Here is a 20,278-nt window from a genome sequence, read left to right as displayed (position 1 = left end):
CATCATTGTCCCCAGTGAAACGTCACCTGTTAGACACCTGTTAGAATGCTGCTCTAGAATCCATCATTTGCTGTTACTGCTGCCTGGGTATGTTTTCTGTGTATATAGTGCATGCCAGCAAAGATCCTCTGCTAAACAGTCTAATGCCACTACCATCTTCTGCTTGAATTAGACTGTTTTCTACTGACTAGTAGAAATCTATCTATCTATCTATCTATCTATCTATCTATCTATCTATCTATCTATCTATCTATCTATCTATCTATCTATCTATTTCCCTTTGGGCTGAGCTGCAAATCTTTTCTAGGTCTTCCCTCTTTGTATTTTGTGGCCCTGACCTCCTGTCCTGGAGGATTTCTGTTCAGGTTTTATTCTCAACCACTCTGTCCTTTGTATTTCCATAGGCACCAACATTTTAAAGCGATTGGAGGTGCAAAACACCTTGCAGATTACCCCTCTCTGGATGCAGTGAAGAAACTTGCTCAATATTAGGGGTGCTCAGTATCCACTAGCACCTACAGAGCTGGCTCATGCATATTTTCAAGTTCTCTTCAAACTATATAGCTTCTAATTCTTGCTTGAATTATTTCTGTCATCAGTTGAAAATTAACTTTCTGCAGTTGTACCTTTAAGTAAACAGTCTGGGAAGATCCCTAGCCTGCAATATAGCTGTTTATCAAGTTAGGTTGTTGGTTGCTGAGACCATTAAGTGATTAATGCATGAATCAAGGAATCAAAGGTTAAAGCAGAGATCTGCAGCTCCTGTATGACAGTTTCAGGTTCCTCAAAGTGCTCGGCTGCCATAGAGCAGAATCCAGAGGCAAACAAGAACTCCAAGGAACTGAAAGAGCACAGATATCAGTGGGATTCACCTTCAGGCATAGATGGGATGTCGTATACTTTGCACACTCACACCATGGCGGTTATTTCTGCTCATCAAGGCACTTCCCTCCTTCTTCTAGTGCTCTCCATTGCTCCAGCTCTGGCACAATCTGACACAGGTACCCAGTGTCACAGACACAGCATGTATTCATTGTCTGTCCATCTGTACCTCAGCATTGTCTACAGAGAACTGTCTCCTCTTTATCTGTTTTGCCAGGCTGCTGGGTAAATGACACACGAGTACGCATAGAGGAGAATAACCCACCAGGATATGTGGTCACCACTCTTCGCGCCACACCAGGCTACAACCTTTCCATTTCTTCTGAGGGACAATCTAAGGAATTTGAGATCCGTTGGCCAAATCTGATTTTGAAAGAGTCATTGGATTATGAGGTAAGAAGAATCCCCCAATACATGTTTGTCCACTGATGTCCCAGTCATATTGTAATAAAATAATATGCAATGTTTAAAAAGCTAAGAGGAGAGGTCCCTGAATGTAGAGAATATTGGTCATTACTGAACAGGAACACCTAAGGGCTAGGCTCAGGATATAAATATACCAGGTTCCAGGCAGTGGCGTAGCCAGACTGCCAATTTTGGGTGGGCCTGAACCCAAAGTGGGTGGGCACAAAATTTTCTCTCTACCCCACCTCCCCAGCAAAATTTAGTCACACTCAGATGCATTTGTCACACAGGGTAAAGTGCTGCTTTTCAGTGCATCCGATTTCAGACAATTTATTTAATAGCCTAATCCTTTTCAGTGAGCTTTCAGAGGCCAAAACCTCCTGCCTCAGGTCAGTATAATGCTGTTACGGTATCCTCTCCTGACCTAAGGAAGGAAGTATTGGTCTCTGAAACTTTATTAACCCCATATTACTTTATCCTAAATTAAAAATAAAATTATTTTCTTTACCTTTGTTGTATGGCCATTTACTTTTTCTCATTGTGTTGCTCCCAGTCTCTAGATTCTGCTTTCCTTCGTTTTCGCTTAACTCTTCTGCCAGGGTTTCCTGGCCATTTGTCATTTTTCTCTCCTTTTTCTTTGCTTTCTTCAATATTTTTCTTCCTCTCTCTGTGTCCAGATTTAATTCATTCTTACTATCCATTCTTTAATTTCCTTCATCTACTTATGGCTTTTCACCTTTTTCTCACCCTTGTTCTCCCCATGCCCCTTCCTCTTATGCTCCAATCTTTCACTACTCCCCCTTTCCATGCAGCAGCTCTCCTCTTTCTCTCCCCATCCTTCCAGTGTCTCCCCTCTCTCTCCCCATCCTTCCAATAGTCTCCCCTCTTTCTTTCTGCATCCTTCCATCCAGTGTTACCTCTTTCTCCCTACCCTTCCATTCAGCGTCTTCCCTCTTTCTCTCCCCATCCTTCTACCCATCTACCCTCTCTCCTGATCCTTCCATCTAATGTCTCTCTCCCTCCTTCTAACCAGTGTCTATCTCTCTATCCTTTTCTGTTCAGTGTCCCTTCTCTCTCCACATCCTTCCAGTCTCTCCCCTTTCTCTCTGCATCCTTTCATCCATCTCCCCTCTTTCTCTCCCCATCCTTCCATCCAATGTCTGTCTCTCCATCCATCCGTTTTCCCTCTTTCTCTGCCATCCTTCCATCTGTTTTCCCTCTTTCTCTGCTATCCTTCCATTTGTTTTCCCTCTTTCTCTCCCCATCCTTCCATCTGTTTTCCCTCTTTCTCTGCCATCCTTCCGTCTGTTTTCCCTCTTTCTCTCCCTATCCTTCCATTTTCCCTCTTTCTCTGCTATCCTTCCATTTGTTTTCCCTCTTTCTCTCCCCATCCTTCCATCTGTTTTCCCTCTTTCGCTGCCATCCTTCCATCTGTTTTCCCTCTTTCTCTCCCTATCCTTCCGTTTTCCCTCTTTCTCTGCTATCCTTCCATCTGTTTTCCCTCTTTCTCTGCCATCCTTCCATCTGTTTTCCCTCTTTCTCTGCCATCCTTCCGTCTGTTTTCCCTCTTTCTCTCCCTATCCTTCCGTTTTCCCTCTCTCTATGCCATCCTTCCATCTGTTTTCCCTCTTTCTCTCCCCATCCTTCCATCTGTTTTCCCTCTTTCTCTGTCATCCTTCCATCTGTTTTCCCTCTTTTTCTCCCCATCCTTCCGTTTTCCCTCTTTTTCCCCATCCTGCCATCCGTTTTCCCTCTCCCGATTCAGGCCCACCAGCCCCAGCTCCCATTGCCGGTCACTGCTGCTTTTCCTGTTGAGCAGCAGGGCCGGCGCTACAAAAAGAAGAATCGCTCAGCTGACTGAGCTGAGCGCCAACGCTAACGAGAAAAAATGTTTAAAAAAAAAAGCACGGCACTGCAGGCAGCCTCGAAGCATTCATTGGCTGCTGGCTCTGCAGGCTCCTCCCGTCTCTTACGTCACTGCCCCTGGAGCGAAGCCAATGCTACCGATTTCAGTATGAACAAATACAAGTTTATTTATTTATTTGTAGCATTTGTATCCCACATTTTCCCAATAATTTGCAGGCTCATTGCGATTAATATCAAGGTGATATGGTAGAGTGAGATACATGTATGGTAAAGACAATTGGGGAGAACTTAGAGAGGGAAAGGAAGTGTTAAGATATGTCCGGTATGATCTTTGGTTAAGTTGTGTCGCAGATGTGCAGGATTTTTATGTTGGTTCGGTGGGGTATGTCCTTCTGAACAGTTCTGTTTTTAGTGCTTTCCAGAAATTCATGTGGTCAAGTGTGGTTTTTACTACTTTTGGTAGTGCGTTCCACAATTGTGTGCTCAGGTAGGAAAAGCTGGAAGCATAGGTGGATTTGTATTTCAGTCCTTTGCTGCTTGGGTATTAGAGGTTTAGGTATGATCTTACTGATTTTATGGTGTTTCTGGGTGATAGGTCGATGAGGTCTGTCATGCATATAACATAAATATGGGACAACAAAAAGACATCAGAATATTGTGATAAATGAATCACTGAATCATCTCAAGTCATCACCAAAAGCCTATTAAAAAGTATTTAAGCCTCTTTTAAAGGTATCAAGGTTTCTAATTGCTTTCAACGAAGATAGCAATGAATTCCATAACTGCGGACCAACAATGATAAAAAAATAGAAGGCCTGTATTCCTCCAGTCTAAATGTGTGGAATATCTAATAACTCTATAGTGGCAGATCTTCATGCTAAGCTTGTGGCTATCAAAAGAGGTACATTATTGTTCAACACTTTGAAAATCATTAACATTAAACTCTGAACTATGGCCCTAAAATCAGACAGACTGAAATAACTACCTTCAACTTTTGAAAAACTGTATGAGTGATTTTCCATACTTGGGATCTCATAGTCAGCAAAGAGTCAAGTAAAACACCCAAGGAGTGAACTTCTACAATAGGAATAGAAACATCATCTATGTCAAAATAAGGAGGAAAATCAATACAGGATAGCCTGACAAAGCCAAAACCATGTTCAATTTTAGTTTGCCTTTATCAATATGCATATGGATTTTAAACATAAATAATTATTCCTTCAGGTACAGATTTATCAATACAGAAGAAAAATGGAATATTGACTGCATAAACTCTAAACTGAGTAATTATATAAGTACATAAGTAATGCCACACTGGGAAAAGACCAAGGGTCCTTCGAGCCCAGCATCCTGTCCACGACAGCGGCCAATCCAGGCCAAGGGCACCTGGCAAGCTTCCCAAACATACAAACATTCTATACATGTTATTCCTGGAATTGTGGATTTTTCCCAAGTCCATTTAGTAGTGGTTTATGGACTTGTCCTTTAGGAAACCGTCTAACCGCTTTTTAAACTCTGCCAAGCTAACCGCCTTCACCACATTCTCTGGCAACGAATTCCAGAGTTTAATTATGGGTTGGGTGAAAAAATATTTTCTCCGATTTGTTTTAAATTTACTACACTGTAGTTTCATCGCATGCCCCCTAGTCCTAGTATTTTTGGAAAGCATGAACAAACGCTTCACATCCACCTGTTCCACTCCACTCATTATTTTATATACCTCTATCATGTCTCCCCTCAGCCGTCTCTTCTCCAAGCTGAAAAGCCCTAGCCTCCTAAGTCTTTCTTCATAGGGAAGTCGTCCCATCCCTGCTATAATTTTAGTCGCCCTTTGCTGCACATTTTCCAATTCTACTATATCTTTCTTGAGATGCGGCGACCAGAATTGGACACAATACTCAAGGTGCGGTTGCACCATGGAGCGATACAACGGCATTATAACATCCTCACACCTGTTTTCCATACCTTTCCTAATAATACTCAACATTCTATTCGCTTTCCTAGCTGCAGCAGCACACTGAGCAGAAGGTTTCAGTGTGTTATCGACGACGACACCCAGATCCCTTTCTTGGTCCGTAACTCCTAACGTGGAACCTTGCATGACGTAGCTATAATTCGGGTTCTTTTTTCCCACATGCATCACCTTGCACTTGCTCACATTAAACGTCATCTGCCATTTAGCCGCCCAGTCTCCTAGTCTCGTAAGGTCCTTCTGTAATTTTTCACAATCCTGTTGCGAGTTAACGACTTTGAATAACTTTGTGTCATCAGCAAATTTAATTACCTCGCTAGTTACTCCCATCTCTAAATCATTTATAAATATATTAAAAAGCAGCGGTCCTAGCACAGACCCCTGAGGAACCCCACTAACTACCCTTCTCCATTGTGAATACTGCCCATTTAACCCCACTCTCTGTTTCCTATCCTTCAACCAGTTTTTAATCCACAATAGGACTTTTCCTCCTATCCCATGACCCTCCAATTTCCTCTGTAGCCTTTCATGAGGTACCTTGTCAAACACCTTTTGAAAATCCAGATACACAATATCAACCGGCTCCCCTTTGTCCACATGTTTGCTTACTCCTTCAAAGAACTGAAGTAAATTGGTCAGGCAAGATTTCCCTACACAAAAGCCGTGCTGACTTGGTCTCAGTAATCCATTCCTCGGATGTGCTCTGTAATTTTGTTTTTGATAATAGCCTCTACCATTTTCCCCGGCACCAACTTCAGACTCACCGGTCTATAATTTCCCAGATCTCCCCTGGAACCTTTTTTAAAAATCGGCGTTACATTGGCCACCTTCCAATCTTCTGGTACCACGCTCGGTTTTAAGGATAAATTGCATATCACTAACAGTAGCTCCGCAAGCTCATATTTCAGTTCTATCAGTACTCTAGGATGAATACCATCCAGTCCAGGAGATTTGCTACTCTTCAGTTTGCTGAACTGCCCCATTAGGTCCTCCAGGTTTACCGTGAAGTCAGTAAGTTTCTCCGATTTGTCCACTTGAAATACCATTTCCGACACTGGTATCCCACCCAAATCTTCCTCAGTGAAGACCGAAGCAAAGAATTCATTCAATCTCTCCGCTACGTCTTTATCTTCCTTGATCGCCCCTTTTACCCCTCGGTCATCCAGCGGCCCATCTGATTCTTTTGCCGGCTTCCTGCTTTTAATATACCGAAAAACATTTTTGCTATGTTTTTTGCCTCTAATGCTATCTTTTTTTCGTAATCCCTCTTGGCCTTCTTTATCTGCACCCTGAATTTGCTTTGACACTCCTTATGCTGCTTCTTGTTATTTTCAGACGGTTCCTTCTTCCATTTTCTGAAGGCGTTTCTTTTAGCCCTAATAGCTTCCTTCACCTCACTTTTCAACCACGCCGGCTGTCTTTTGGACTTCTGTCTTTCTTTTCTAATTTGTGGAATATGTTTGGCCTGGGCCTCCAGGATGGTATTTTTGAACAGCGTCAATGTCTGTTGTACAGTTTTTACCCTCTCAGTTGCCCCCCTAAGTTTTTTTTTTAACCATTCTTCTCATTTTATCATAGTCTCCTTTTTTAAAGTTAAACACTAACGTATTTGACTTTCTGTGTATAGTTACTTCAAGGTTGATATCAAAACTGATCATATTATGATCACTGTTATCAAGTGGCCTCAGTACCATAACGTCCTTCACCAGATCATGTGCTCCACTAAGGACCAAGTCTAGAATTTTTCCTTCTCTCGTCAGCTCCTTCACCAGCTGCTCCATAAAGCTGTCCTTGATTTCATCAAGGAATTGTACCTCTCTAGCATGTCCCAATGTTACATTTACCCAGTCTATATTTGAATAATTGAAATCACCCATTATTATCACATTGCCCTTTTTGTTTGCGTCTCTGATTTCTTTTATCATTTCTGCGTCTACCTGCTCATCCTGGTGAGGCGGACGGTAGTACACTCCTATCACCATCCTTTTCCCTTTTATACATGGAATTTTAACCCACAATGATTCAAAGGTGTGATTTGTGTCCTGCTGAATTTGTAATCTATCTGAGTCAAGGCTCTCATTAATATATAATGCTACCCTTCCACCAGTCCGGTCCACCCTATCACTATGATATACTTTGTACCCCGGTATGACAGTGTCCCACTGGTTATCCTCCTTCCACCAGGTCTCAGAGATGCCTATTATATCCAATTTTTCATTTAGTGCAATATATTCCAACTCTCCCATCTTATTTCTTAGACTCCTAGCATTTGCATATAGACATTTCAAAATATGTTTGTTGTTCCTGTTTGCATGATGCTTAGTACTTGACACTAATGATTTGCCATCTTTTGTCTGAGCTTTGGTTGTATTTAAGGGCACCTGGCCTACCACGGTCTGTTGTGCAACCTCACTATCCAGAAACCCTATCTTCCCTGTTTGTGCGGTATCCTTGCAAGATACCTTATCCAGAACCATGTGCTTTTGAACGACTGTCGGCCTTCCCCCCATTGCTAGTTTAAAAGCTGTTCTATCTCCTTTTTAAATGCTGATGCCAGCAGCCTGGTCCCACCCTGGTTAAGGTGGAGCCCATCCTTTCGGAATAGGCTCCCCCTTCCCCAGAATGTTGCCCAGTTCCTAACAAATCTAAAACCCTCCTCCCTGCACCATCGTCTCATCCACGCATTGAGACTCCAGAGCTCTGCCTGTCTCTTTGGCCCTGCGCATGGAACAGGTAGCATTTCAGAAAATGCTACCCTAGTGGATCTGGATTTGAGCTTTCTTCCTAAGAGCCTAAATTTGGCTTCCAGAACCTCTCTCCCACATTTTCCTACATCATTGGTACCCACATGTACCAAGACAGCCGACTCCTCCCCAGCACTATCTAAAATCCTATCTAGGTGACGCGTGAGGTCCGCCACCTTCGCACCAGGCAGGCAAGTCACCAGGCGATCCTCACGTCCACCAGCCACCCAGCTATCTATATGCCTAATGATCGAATCACCAACTACAACAGCTGTCCTAACCTTTCCCTCCCGGGCAGCACTTGGAGATATATCCTCGGTGCGAGAGGATAGTACATCCCCTGGTAGGCAGGTCCTGGCTACAGGAGTACTTCCTACTTCACCAGGGTGATGCTCTCCTTCTAGGAGACGTCCCTCCTCCAAAGTAGCACAAGGGCTACCAGACTGGAGGTGGGACTTCTCTATAACATCCCTGTAGGTCTCCTCTATGTACCTCTCTGTCTCCCTCAGCTCCACCAAGTCTACTACTCTAGCCTCAAGAGAACGGACACGTTCTCTAAGAGCTAGGAGCTCTTTGCATCGGGCACACACATATGACATCTCACCAACTGGGAGATAATCATACATGCTACACTCAACGCAAAAGACTGGATAGCACCCCTCTCACTGCTGGACTGCTGACTCCATCTTAGTGTTTTTGAGTTTTTCAATAATTTAAAACTTGCTACAATATTAAGGATATTAGCTATAAAAGTGTCTTTTAGTTTATATAGTATATTGTATGATTTATTTAGTGTTTCCTTCTTAGATGGTAATGAAATGTATTTAAAACTCTGTAAGAGCACTCCTTGCTTGTTACCCTAATTACAATAACTGACTATAATTGAAGAGTTGTCCTGGGGGTGGGTGGATGTTGGGGAGGGTGGGTGGGAAGACTAAACTAGATCCTGCAGTGCTTGTTAGATTCTATCTGTTAATGCTGTGGTACAAAGCTTTTAAAACTAAGTGGAAAAGACTATGGCGATTAGTTGTTAAAATTTGCTTTTTATATTTTTTTATTTTGCCTAACACTAACCTACAATTCCTCCTTTAAACCCCAATATTTAAGTTCCCAAAGCACAAAGCAAAGTAGTGTTCACTTACCAGAGAAATGTCCTCTTCTCTCAGAACTTCTCAGAAAGATATAGATAAAAGTCAAGATCCTTGTTGAAAATGATAGGTAAGTTAGTGTTTGGAAAGGCAGTATATGAAGTCACATCCCCTTTCCCTTTCCATTTATATAAGTAAGAATTGAGGTTACTCTTGTTGGATGTTGAAGTCTAAGGGCCTTGTTTATTAGGCTGTGCTAAGGGCGTGCTAGCATTTTTAGCGTGTGCTAAATGCTAAAGACACCCATATATTCTGGGTGTCGCTAGCATTTAGCATGCGCTAATTTTAGTACACACTAAAAACGCTAGCGCGCCTTAGTAAACAAGGCCCTAAGTGTGCTGTTTTGTCCTAGACCTGATACTCACAGATAAAGCAGGTGCACTGTATGTGGACCCGTTTGTACTTCCCAGGCACTTTTTTTTTTTTTTTTTTTTTATTTATAAATTTTTAATTTCTTACAAGTACAATACTTGTTACAGAAAAAACAGCCAAATCAATTTCCAAAACAAAGGAAAAAAAATTTAAACAGGAATAAGTTTAACAGCTTTCTTAGACCTCAATTAAGGGGGGGGGGGAAATTACATAATCAGTGGAGATTTAAAGGCATTATTACTAAATTATACGTAATGCGGTTTATGTGTACTATTTCGTCTCACATCATTTTACTATGTTTACATGTAGTTGTTTCATATCCAGAAAGGATTTCAGCTGTTCTGGGTCGAAAAATAGATATTTTATCCCACTGAGCTTAATGAAACATTTACAAGGGTATGCTAACAAAAATGAGCCCCCTAATTTAATAACATCTTGTTTCATCACTAAGAATAATTTTCTCCGTTCCTGGGTTACCTTAGTAACATCGGGAAATATCCACAATTTATTACCAAAGAACAGTTCTTTTGAATATTTAAAATACAACTTTAGTATTGTGTTAAAGTCCTGTTCAAATACTAGGGAGACCAGGAGGGTAGCCCTTTCCGGAGCAATTTCAATAGATTGTTCTAAAATTGCTGATAAATTGTTGAAGTCAACTCCTTCTACTCCGAGGCCATCTTTATTTCCTTCTTTTCCACCAAGTCTTGTTGGCATGTAGTATATTTTATTTATAGGGGGAATAAGTTCTTGAGGAATTTTTAGATTTTCCAACAAGTATTTTTTAAATAAGTCAATAGGTGTTTTACCAGGAATTTTAGGAAAATTTAGTACTCGGAGATTTAATCTTCTATTGAAATTCTCAATTTGTTCGATTTTTTTGTGCATTGCCAACTGATTTTTCATTACCGTGATTTTAAATTCTTGTAATTGAACAACATCTTTTTTTAAATCTTTAACTTGTGTAGTCAGCTCTTCTTTCACCATTTCTAGATTTTTCACCATGTCTTCAAATTTCAGGGATAAAATATTTACCTTTTCACTTCCCAGGCACTTTTTAAAGGGAATTCCCCACTGTTATTTGGTGATTTAAATTTGCATTTAGATAAAAATTGGAATGTTACAGTTAATTTGTTTTCCTGTTTAGATTCATTAGATTTTCATGTAAGTAAGATCGACCCAACACATGAGAAGGGGCACACATTAGATCTTATTGCTTCTTTTTCGAAACAGGATCAGTATCTGTCGCTTCTTCCTCTTCAACATCAGCAAAATTCGCCCTTTCCTTTCTGAGCATACCACCAGAACTCTCGTCCACGCTCTCATTACCTCTCGCCTTGATTACTGCAACTTACTCCTCACCGGCCTCCCACTCGGCCATCTATCCCCCCTTCAATCCGTTCAGAACGCTGCTGCACGTCTTATATTCCGCCAAAACCGATATACTCATATCACCCCTCTCCTTAAATCACTTCATTGGCTTCCGATCAGATATCGCATACAATTCAAGCTCCTCCTCCTTACCTACAAATGCACTCAGTCTGCGGCTCCTCACTACCTCTCCACCCTCATCTCCCCCTATGTTCCCGCCCGCAACCTCCGCTCATTGGACAAAGCCCTTCTCTCAGTACCCTTCTCCACCACTGCCAACTCCAGGCTCCGCTCATTCTGCCTTGCCTCACCCTATGCCTGGAACAATCTTCCTTTACCCATACGCCATGCCCCCTCCCTACCCATCTTCAAATCTCTGCTTAAAACTCACCTCTTCAATGCTGCCTTCGGCGCCTAACCGCTCAAGAAATATAAAATGCCCCAATCTATCCACCCTATCAGATTAACTGTTCACTCGTCCTCTAGATTGTTCACTTATCTTTAGATTGTTCTCTTGTCTTTTAGATTGTAAGCTCTTTGAGCAGGGACTGTCCTTCTATGTTTAAATTGTACAGTGCTGCGTAACCCTAGTAGCGCTTTAGAAATGTTTGTTAGTAGTAGTAGTAGTAATTAATATCTAATCTTAAATCATCAGTGGTTCTGTGGTCAGATCACTTTTTAGTCCATTTTAAACTCTATGTTCCTCAACAGCAGGCAAAGTTTTATGAGAAACCCCAGTCTGGCTTGTTTAATAGATTGGTAGATGGAGATTAATTTTGGTCACAGGTTAAATCTCAGTTAACTGAATTACAGCCTGATTTGAATGCAATGCTGTCAGACTGTAATTTTTGTATAACTGAAGCTTTATTGTAATACTCCTCTTAGAAATTTAGAAAAAGTAGAAATGGGAGATCATTCCCGTGGTTTCACCGGAACTCCGTATAGTTAAAAGACAATGTCGTAGGTATGACTAGAGATTAAGGTTGAAAACTGGGGACCAGGGAGATAGGTTAGTATGGAGGAAACAAGTGAAGATCTATAAGAATTCAATAAAAGTAGCCAAAAATATTTTTTAGGAAATTAATTGGCAAAGAAACACAGGAACAAAAATTGTTTTTTAATATTTTTAAGAAGCTCACACAAGTCTTAGTGGGGTCAGATATTCCAGTGTCAATGCAATCATCATGAGATGAGATGGCAAGATATTTTATTGAGAAGGTGGCTCCTATTAGATTGTCTCTTATAGCTTTTACTGATCATCCTGCTGAAATTGGCCAATTCATGGGTGATGAAAATGATCTGCTAGTTGATCGGGTCTAGACCTCTTTTGCAAGTGTAGATGAGAGTACAGTCCATACATTGGTGAAAAGATATTCACATAAATCATGTTTATTGGATGTGTACCCTTCATATTTGTTGAAAGAACTGGTTTCATGGTTCACAGTTTTAATTAATAATTTTTTGGCTGAAGGAAATTTTCCATCTGTATTAGGTCAAATTATACTAACACTAATTCCAGTTCAGGAATGGATGGTTTCTTGAAAAATAGAAATCAAACAAAATAAAACACGTTCTTTGAAGTCAGAATGATTGAATATTTTAACACCCAACAGAAAGGACTTAACAAGGATCTGGGGTTCCTAGCCCATTATAAACCATAAAGCTGTATGTCTCTGTTGATCACCCCACCCCTCACCTATCCACACCCATCCTGTTAGAATATCAATGATATGCTTTGATGTCCCCATGCATACCTCCGACCCACCCCCATCCTCCCACCCTGTCAGACTGTCATAGTAATGCTTGAATGTTTTCACTTATATACACTGTCAGCTAGCACATTTGCTTATTTCCGATCTGACAAAGAAGGGCAACCTTCGAAAGCTAATCAAGAAATGTATTAAGTTATGTCCAATAAAAAAGGTATCATCTTATTTTCTTTTCCATGTTTTATTTTGTTTGATTTCTATTGATAACCTTAAGAGTGGACTAACACGGCTACCACACTCCTCTACTTGAAAAATAGAAGAATGGCACTTTCTCATTTAGTTGGAGTCCAGAGTTTGGGGGTCCCAAAGGACTCACCATTGTCTCTGATCTTGTTTAATGTATTTATGACTTCCCTGGGTTCGGTATTGGACTTTTAGGGTTATTTTGGATACTCATATGTGGACGATATATTTGTTTTGGTACCTATGACCTTAGATCTTTTGACATTACAAGCATCTATCTCAGACTGCATTACCCTAATTCATACTTGGGCAAATCAGCATTTATTAAAATTTAATGCGGTGAAGACTAAACTTTTGTATTTCAGTAACGATGTGTCTAGGGTTACATCTAATATTATGATTCACTCAGGAGAACAGCTTTCCTTTGAAAAAATCTTCTAAGGTGCTGGGGGTTATCCCTGACACCCAATTATCAATGGAACCTCAAATAAACTACCTGAGTAAGAAGATATTTTTAAAATTGTGCCAATTAAGGACAATTAGAACAGTCTTATTTTTAGATCACTTTTGGAAGATAATGCAACAACTTGATTACTGCAATGCTCTGTATGCTGGTATAAGTGCAGGCTTGGTCAGCAGGATACAGCTTTTACAGTGCATTGCAGCAAAAATGATCTAAGTATGTTCTCAATTTGATCATGTAACACCTTTGTTTAGAAAGTTGCATTTGCTGCCATTGAGCGCACAGGTGTAATTTTAAATTGCTTGTGCTATCTTTAGAATTTTTGCAAGGGAACTGTCCCTCCAAGTCTGGTCCTGGAGTACCCCTTCCCAGTCAGGTTTTCAGGATATCCACAATGAATATGCATGAAAGAGATTTGCAAATAATGGAGGTAGTTTTTGCAAATCAAGTTCATGCATATTTATTGTAGAGATCCTGAAAACCTGACTGATAAGGGGTACTCTAGGACCGGACTTGGGAATCACTGATCTACGATTTCATAAAGCACTAAAAACCTTTCTTTTTGAACGATATTTGAGCAATGAAGTAGCTTAAAGATCATTCTATTCTTTATTTTGTTTTGTACTCTTACTGTAACTCGCTTAGATTCTTTACTGATAGAAGCAGAATTTAAATAAGTGGAATAGAATAGAATTGTAGTTAAAAGTTTTCCTGAGGATGTCCTCGCAGGACGTCCCGGCAAAGGGGCAGGGAAACCCGTATTATCAAAACAAGATGGGCAGCCATCTTTTGTTTCGATAATACGGTTGTGGACGCCCAAATCTCAACATTTAGGTCGACCTTAGAAATGGTCGTCCTTAGAGGTGGTCGTCCCCGGTTTTCAGCGATAATGGAAACCGAGCACGCCCATCTCAGAAACGACCAAATACAAGCCCTTTGGTCATGGAAGGAGACAGCATTCATAGTGCACTGGTCCCCCTCATATGCCAGGACACCAACCGGGCATCCTAGGGGGCACTGCAGTGGACTTCAGAAATTACTCCCAGGTGCATAGCTCCCTTACCTTGGGTGCTGAGCCCCCCAATACCCACTGCCCACAACTGTACAACACTACCATAGCCCTAAGGGGTGAAGGGGGGCACCTACATGTGGGTACAGTGGGTTTGTGGTGGGTTTTGAAGGGCTCACGTTTACCACCACAAGTGTAACAGGTAGGGGGGATGGGCCTGGGTCCGCCTGCCTGAAATGCACTGCACCCACTAAAACTGCTCCAGGGACCTGCATACTGCTGTCAGGGAGCTGGGTATGACATTTGAGGCTGTCATAGAGGCTGGCAAAAAATATTTTAAAGCTTTTTTTTTAGGGTGGGAGGGGGTTGGTGACCACAGTGGGAGTCAGGGGAGGTCATCCACAATTCCCTCCGGTGGTCATCTGGTCAGTTAGGGCAGCTTTTTGAGGCTTGGTCGCAAGAAAAAATGAACCAAGTAAAGTCAGCCAAGTGCTCGTCAGGGACGCCCTTCTTTTTTCCATTATCGGCTGAGGACACCCATGTGTTAAGCATGCCCCAGTCCCGCCTTCGCTATGCTTCTGACACGCCCCCGTGAACTTTGGTCATCCCCGCGATGGAAAGCAGTTGAGGGTGCCCAAAATCGGCTTTTGATTATGCCGATTTGGGCGACCCTGGGAGAAGGACGCCCATCTCCCGATTTGTGTCGAAAGATGGGCGCCTTTCAGGGCCAGTCCTAGGGTCTCTGGCGCCCCCCAGCAGACTATGAGTTGGCACTCTCCCCCCAATCTCCTTTCTCTCTTCTCCCACCCTGCCCCTGTCCAGCGATTCTCCTTCGCCCCATCCCCCATCATACCGCGCCACCCTTGGTACTTTAAATCTTTAATTTACCTCCATTCCAGCAGCCACGTCATTTGAAAGCCCTGCCCTGTCTCTAGCCTTCCTTCCCTTCATGAGTTCGTTCCCTCAGAGTCCCGCCCTCGAGGAAATGATGTCAGAAGGCGGGACTGCGGAACGAACTAACGAAAATAACGGAAACTAACGGAAAAATTTTTCACGAAAATAACGTTTTGAAAAAGGTTTTGTGATTTGGACGTTTTGTTTTTCGGTCCATTTTAGAAAAAAAAAAAACATCCAAGTGCAAAATGCACAAAATCAAGCCATTGAGATGTAGGAGGAGTCAGCATTTTTAGTAGACTAGTTCCCCTGACATCCTAGGAAAGCAATAGGGCACCCTAGGGGGCACTGCAGTGGATGTCATAAAATGCTCCCAGGTACACATCTCATCATTGCTTCCTTACCTTGTCTGCTGAGCCCCCCAAATCCCACCCAAAACCCACTACCTCCAACTATACACCACTACCACAGCCCATGCGGGTGAAGGGGGCACCTAAATGTGGGTACAGTGGGTTTCTGGTGAGTTCTGGAGGCTCACAGTTTCCTCTACAAGTGTAACAGGTAGGGGGAGGTAGGAGCCTGGGTCCACCTGTCTGCAATGCATTGCACCACTACTAGACTATTCCAGGGACCTGCATGCTATTCTAATGAACCTGAGTATTACATCTGAGGCTGGCAAGTAATGTTTTTCATCACATTTTTGGGAGGTGGGAGGAGATTAGTGATCAGTGGGGGAATAAGGGGAGGTCATCCCTGATTCCCTCCAGTGGTCATCTGGGTATTTAGGGCACCTTTTTGTACCTTATTCATTATAAAAACAGATCTAGCTCAAAACGTCTGTGGTTTAGTCCTGGATGATTTTGTTTTGTTCCATTATGGCTGAAAAACGTCTAAGTCTTAGGAACGCCCAAGTCCCGGCCTGGACACGCTCCTGACATGCCCCCTTGAGATTTGGATGCATTTCTGACAGACTTCATAGAAAAACATCTAAAAATAGGTTTCGAAAATACTGATTTGGACGTTTTTGAGAGAAAAACGTCCAAATGCAGACTTATGCCACTTTTTAGACGTTTTTCTGTTTTGAAAATGAGCCCAAAAATAAACAAGGAAAAGCAGAGATGGATAAACAATGTAAACAATCAAAACAATCAATGTAAACAATTAAAACAATGTAAACAATCAAAACAATCCCTCTGCTGCATCTCACAGGATACTAAGGCTAAAGCAGTTTGACAATTAGGAAAAAAAGGTTCAGCTAGTAAAAGCTGACTGAAACAAGTGTGTTTTAAGTAAAACTTTAAATGAGAAAAAGGAGGGCTCTGTATGTAAAAGTATAGGCAGGTTGTACCGAAGTGTAGGTCCCACTACACAAAATGTTATCTTCCGAAATGTGGAAGATGGAATTATGCACAGTGAAGGGACAGACAATAGTGACTGTTGGCTGAAATGTAGAGCTCATCCAAGAATATAGGGCTGTAAAGAAGGTGACAAAAGCTCAGGTAAATCTTTATGAAAGATTTTGAACACCAGAAGCAGTATTTTATAGATAATGCGATATTCTACTGGCAACCAATGTTCAACTTTTAGCAATGGCAGAAATCGTACCTATATTGCAGGCCTGGACAAGTGCTGCATCTAGGTTATATAAGCAAATTCATAAAATCACATTTGAAAGGACTTCAGTGTTTCGATTAATGCTAAATAATGAAAAAAGAAAGTGGCCCTTTTACTAAAGAACAGGAGGGCTAACGTACGGGTAGCATGCGCCAAATCGGCATTACTGCCGGGCTGGTGTGTGCACCTGGCAGTAATTCTGAGTTTGGCATGCGTCAAATCTCATGGTAGAAAATAAGGCTAGGGATCTTCCCAGACAGTTTAATTATTGTGCTTAAGTTCTGATCTCTGGGAGTGCAGTTTCACCCCTATACTATTAGGGGTTATGTGCCTGATGCCATCCTGCATGTCGACAGAAAAGTGGCTTTATAAAATTACCCTCTTCCCCTAATGAATTGGTGACTTTTGGTACAGTCTTTAATTGTATTTCAAATGCACTATTGCAATGCAGTATTAGTAGGTTTATTGGAAGGTTTATGGAAAAAACTTCAGACATATCAAAATACAGCAGCTAGACTGATTTGTAGTGCTTCTCGGTATGAACCAGCTGCCCAAAGTTTACGGAAATTGTGCAGGTTGCCTGTGAGGGTGTGAGTTTTGTTTAAATTGTGTACACTTACTTTTTCTATCTTAAATGTTTTTTCTCCTGCGTATCTATTGGACCTTGTGATTCGTTTACAACATCATGGTGCCCTATTTCATAGACCAGCTTTTTTATTGCAGTATTCTAGTCCTAAGGGTATTATTTACAGGTCTGTTTTGAAGGATTAATTTCTTTTCAGTCTGCAAAATGGTGGAATTCTTTATCTTTGAATATTAGACAAATAGACAGTCTAGAACTACAAGGTTAAGCGGACTATAAATGCCAAAATTAAATAATTTAAGAAAGCTCATAAAACACATCTTTTTCAACTATTTAATAAGTAATGAAATGTATTCTTAAGCCTTGTAGCTCTTACGGAATGTCTTGTACTTTGATCTTGTTTTAAACCGCAGGGAGCTCTTATGGGATCTTGCAGGGTATAAGTACCTATGTACATGTAAAATGTAAATTATTTTATAATCTACAGCCGTACTTGTGAACTCCAGCTGGGCTCTGCCAAAACTCCACCCCTGTACACTCCATCCCTGTACATGCTTACTGGCAAAGTACATGCCAACATGTCAGAATTTTATCTGTTTTATAAGAGGCCATTTAAGTGGGAGAGGTTTGTCTTGTATTTATTTGACTGAGCAGAAAAAAACAAAACTAAGGACCAGAGGAGATCACTGTACACAGGAAGAGCCACACTGCATGCAGGCTAGGGATCTTCCCAGACAGTTTAATTATTGTGCTTAAGTTCTGATCTCCAGGAGAGCAGTTTCACCCCAATACTGCAGGGGGGGGGGGGGGGGGGGGGGGTATGTGTCTGATGCAATCCTGCTTGTTGACAGAAAAGTGGCTTTGTAAAATTACCCTTGTCCCCTAATTATATAAAGCTACAGTATATGCCTAAATTTGCAAATACTGTGTATAACTTAATTAAATGAGTGGCTAATTGGTGATAATGAGCAATATAGGTTATAGTTGTCCTTAATTGGCACCCTTTAGCAGTTATAAGTACATAAGTATTGCCATACTGGGACAAACCGAAGGTCCATCAAGCCCAGCATCCTGTTTCCAATAGTGGCCAATCCAGGTCACGAGTACCTGGCAAGATCCCAAAACGGTACAATACATTTTATGCTGCCTATTAAAAAGCAGTGGATTTTCCCCAAGTCCATTTTAATAATGGTCTATGCATAACTTCCTTTTGTCGCTATTCTATAAGTTGTTGCACATATTTCAGAGTGCGCAACTTCAAGGGGGTATGGACCTGGAAGGGGCATGGGCGGATCAGGCAGTACGTGTGCATATTACAGAATGCTGGTATTTACACGCCTAACTGCCTACAGTTTGATGTGTAAAATGCAGACTTACACTAGTATTCTAGAATGCCAGTTCCCTTTGAAAACTGCTGAACCTTATACATGTACTACTACTAATTGTTTCTATAGCGCTAATAGACTTACGCAGAGCTGTACACATTATATGCAGGTACTTTCTCTGTCCCTAGGGGGCTCACAATCTAAGTTTTTGTACCTGGGGCAATGGAGGGTTAAGGGGTCCTTTTACTAAGGTGTGCTGAAAAATGACGCAGTAGTCTAAGGGTTTTGGGCACGCGCCAATCCATTTTTCAGTGCACCTGTAAAAAAGCCCTTTTTAAAAGTTTTGCCGAAAATGGACATGCGGCAAAATGAAAATTGCCGCACGTCCATTTTGGGTCTGAGACCTTACCGCCAGCCATTGACCTAGTGGCAAAGTCTCACGCGGTAACCGAGCGACAATGACCTACATGCACCAAATGCCACTTGGCGTGAGTAGCTGATGCAGGCCAGAAAATAAAAAATATTTTTCGGGTACGCATAGCAGACGCACGCCAAAAATGAAATTACTGCAAGGGCCATGTGGTAACTCCATTATTGCACGTGTTGGGCGCACGTAGATTCTTACGCGGCTTAGTAAAAGGGCCCCTAAGTGGCTTACTCAAGATCATAAGGATCTGCAGTGGGAATTGAACCCAGGTTGCCAGGATCAAAGCCCGCTGCACTCCTAAATCTTTCTTGTACCAATCACTAATCCTGTGATCTGACTGTTTCACATCAATGGAATTTCCATACTCCATTAATGAGGAGTTTGTGGGATAGGGACCCTCTGGAACTGCTGCCATTGGTTAGCTATTTTCCTGCTGATTTTGTTAGTTTGCTATTAGAAGAGCAGGCTCTGGGGTTGAATTTGGTGTTGGACGGTGCACTGGATGAGCTGATGCGCTGCAGATGAGGGTTGTCATTCTTTTTGCAGATTTATTCCTTGGTATTATTCAGGTCTTCAATTACTGCAAACTAGAAGGGCTAAGCATCGCTGGTGAAAGTATCCTACATTGGAGGCTAAGCAAATTTTGTGAGTTGCATAGCAGTTTTATAATACTCAATTTAAACTGGCAAAAATGAATTATTTTGCCTCTCTCAATGCATGTGCTCTGAATAACACGCAGAAGGTGTTTTATGTTTCCTGATTTTTGGGCGGACAGGTGGAAAAGTCTTCCCTCCCAAAACCCTTGGTAGAAATGCTGGCAAATTATTTTCGGGAGATGGCCGGCCATCTCCTAAACCCGGCCAAATCGGTATAATCGAAAGCCGATTTTGTCCGGCTTCAACTGCTTTCCATCGCAGGGCCGGCCAAAGTTAAAGGGGGCATGTCGGCAGGGTATGGAAGGCGGGACGGGGGCGTGGTTACGAGATGGCCAGCTTCGGCCAATAATGGAAAAAAGAAGGCCGGCTCTGACAAGCACTTGGCCGGCTTTACTTGGTCCATTTATTTTTAGGGCCAAGCCTCAAAAAAGTGCCCCAACTGACTAGATGACCACCGGAGGGAATCAGGGATCACCTCCCCTTACTCCCCCAGTGGTCACCAACCTCCTCCCACCCAAACCCCCCCCCAACATATTTGTGCCAGCCTTTATGCCAGCTTCAAATGTCATACTCAGCTCCATCACAGCACTATGCA

General features: G+C 41.9%; 1 protein-coding gene across 4 annotated transcripts in view; it reads left to right on the top strand.

Annotated features, from left to right (window-relative positions):
- The first annotated feature begins 773 nt into the window (after positions 1–773).
- Positions 774–20,278, top strand: part of CDHR5 (cadherin related family member 5) — a 131,181-nt gene continuing 111,676 nt past the window's right edge. For all 4 annotated transcript variants that reach the window (XM_030201296.1, XM_030201295.1, XM_030201294.1 and 1 more), the window contains exons 1-2: positions 774–1,001; positions 1,100–1,275. In XM_030201296.1, coding sequence (XP_030057156.1) covers positions 890–1,001; positions 1,100–1,275 — 288 coding nt within the window. In that variant the 5' untranslated portion in view covers positions 774–889. The remainder of the gene's footprint in view (positions 1,002–1,099; positions 1,276–20,278) is intronic.

Source organism: Microcaecilia unicolor, chromosome 4 (genome assembly GCF_901765095.1).
Source record: "Microcaecilia unicolor chromosome 4, aMicUni1.1, whole genome shotgun sequence".
NCBI classification, from domain to species: Eukaryota; Metazoa; Chordata; class Amphibia; order Gymnophiona; family Siphonopidae; genus Microcaecilia; species Microcaecilia unicolor.
This window is presented reverse-complemented; position numbering and strand designations above follow the sequence as displayed.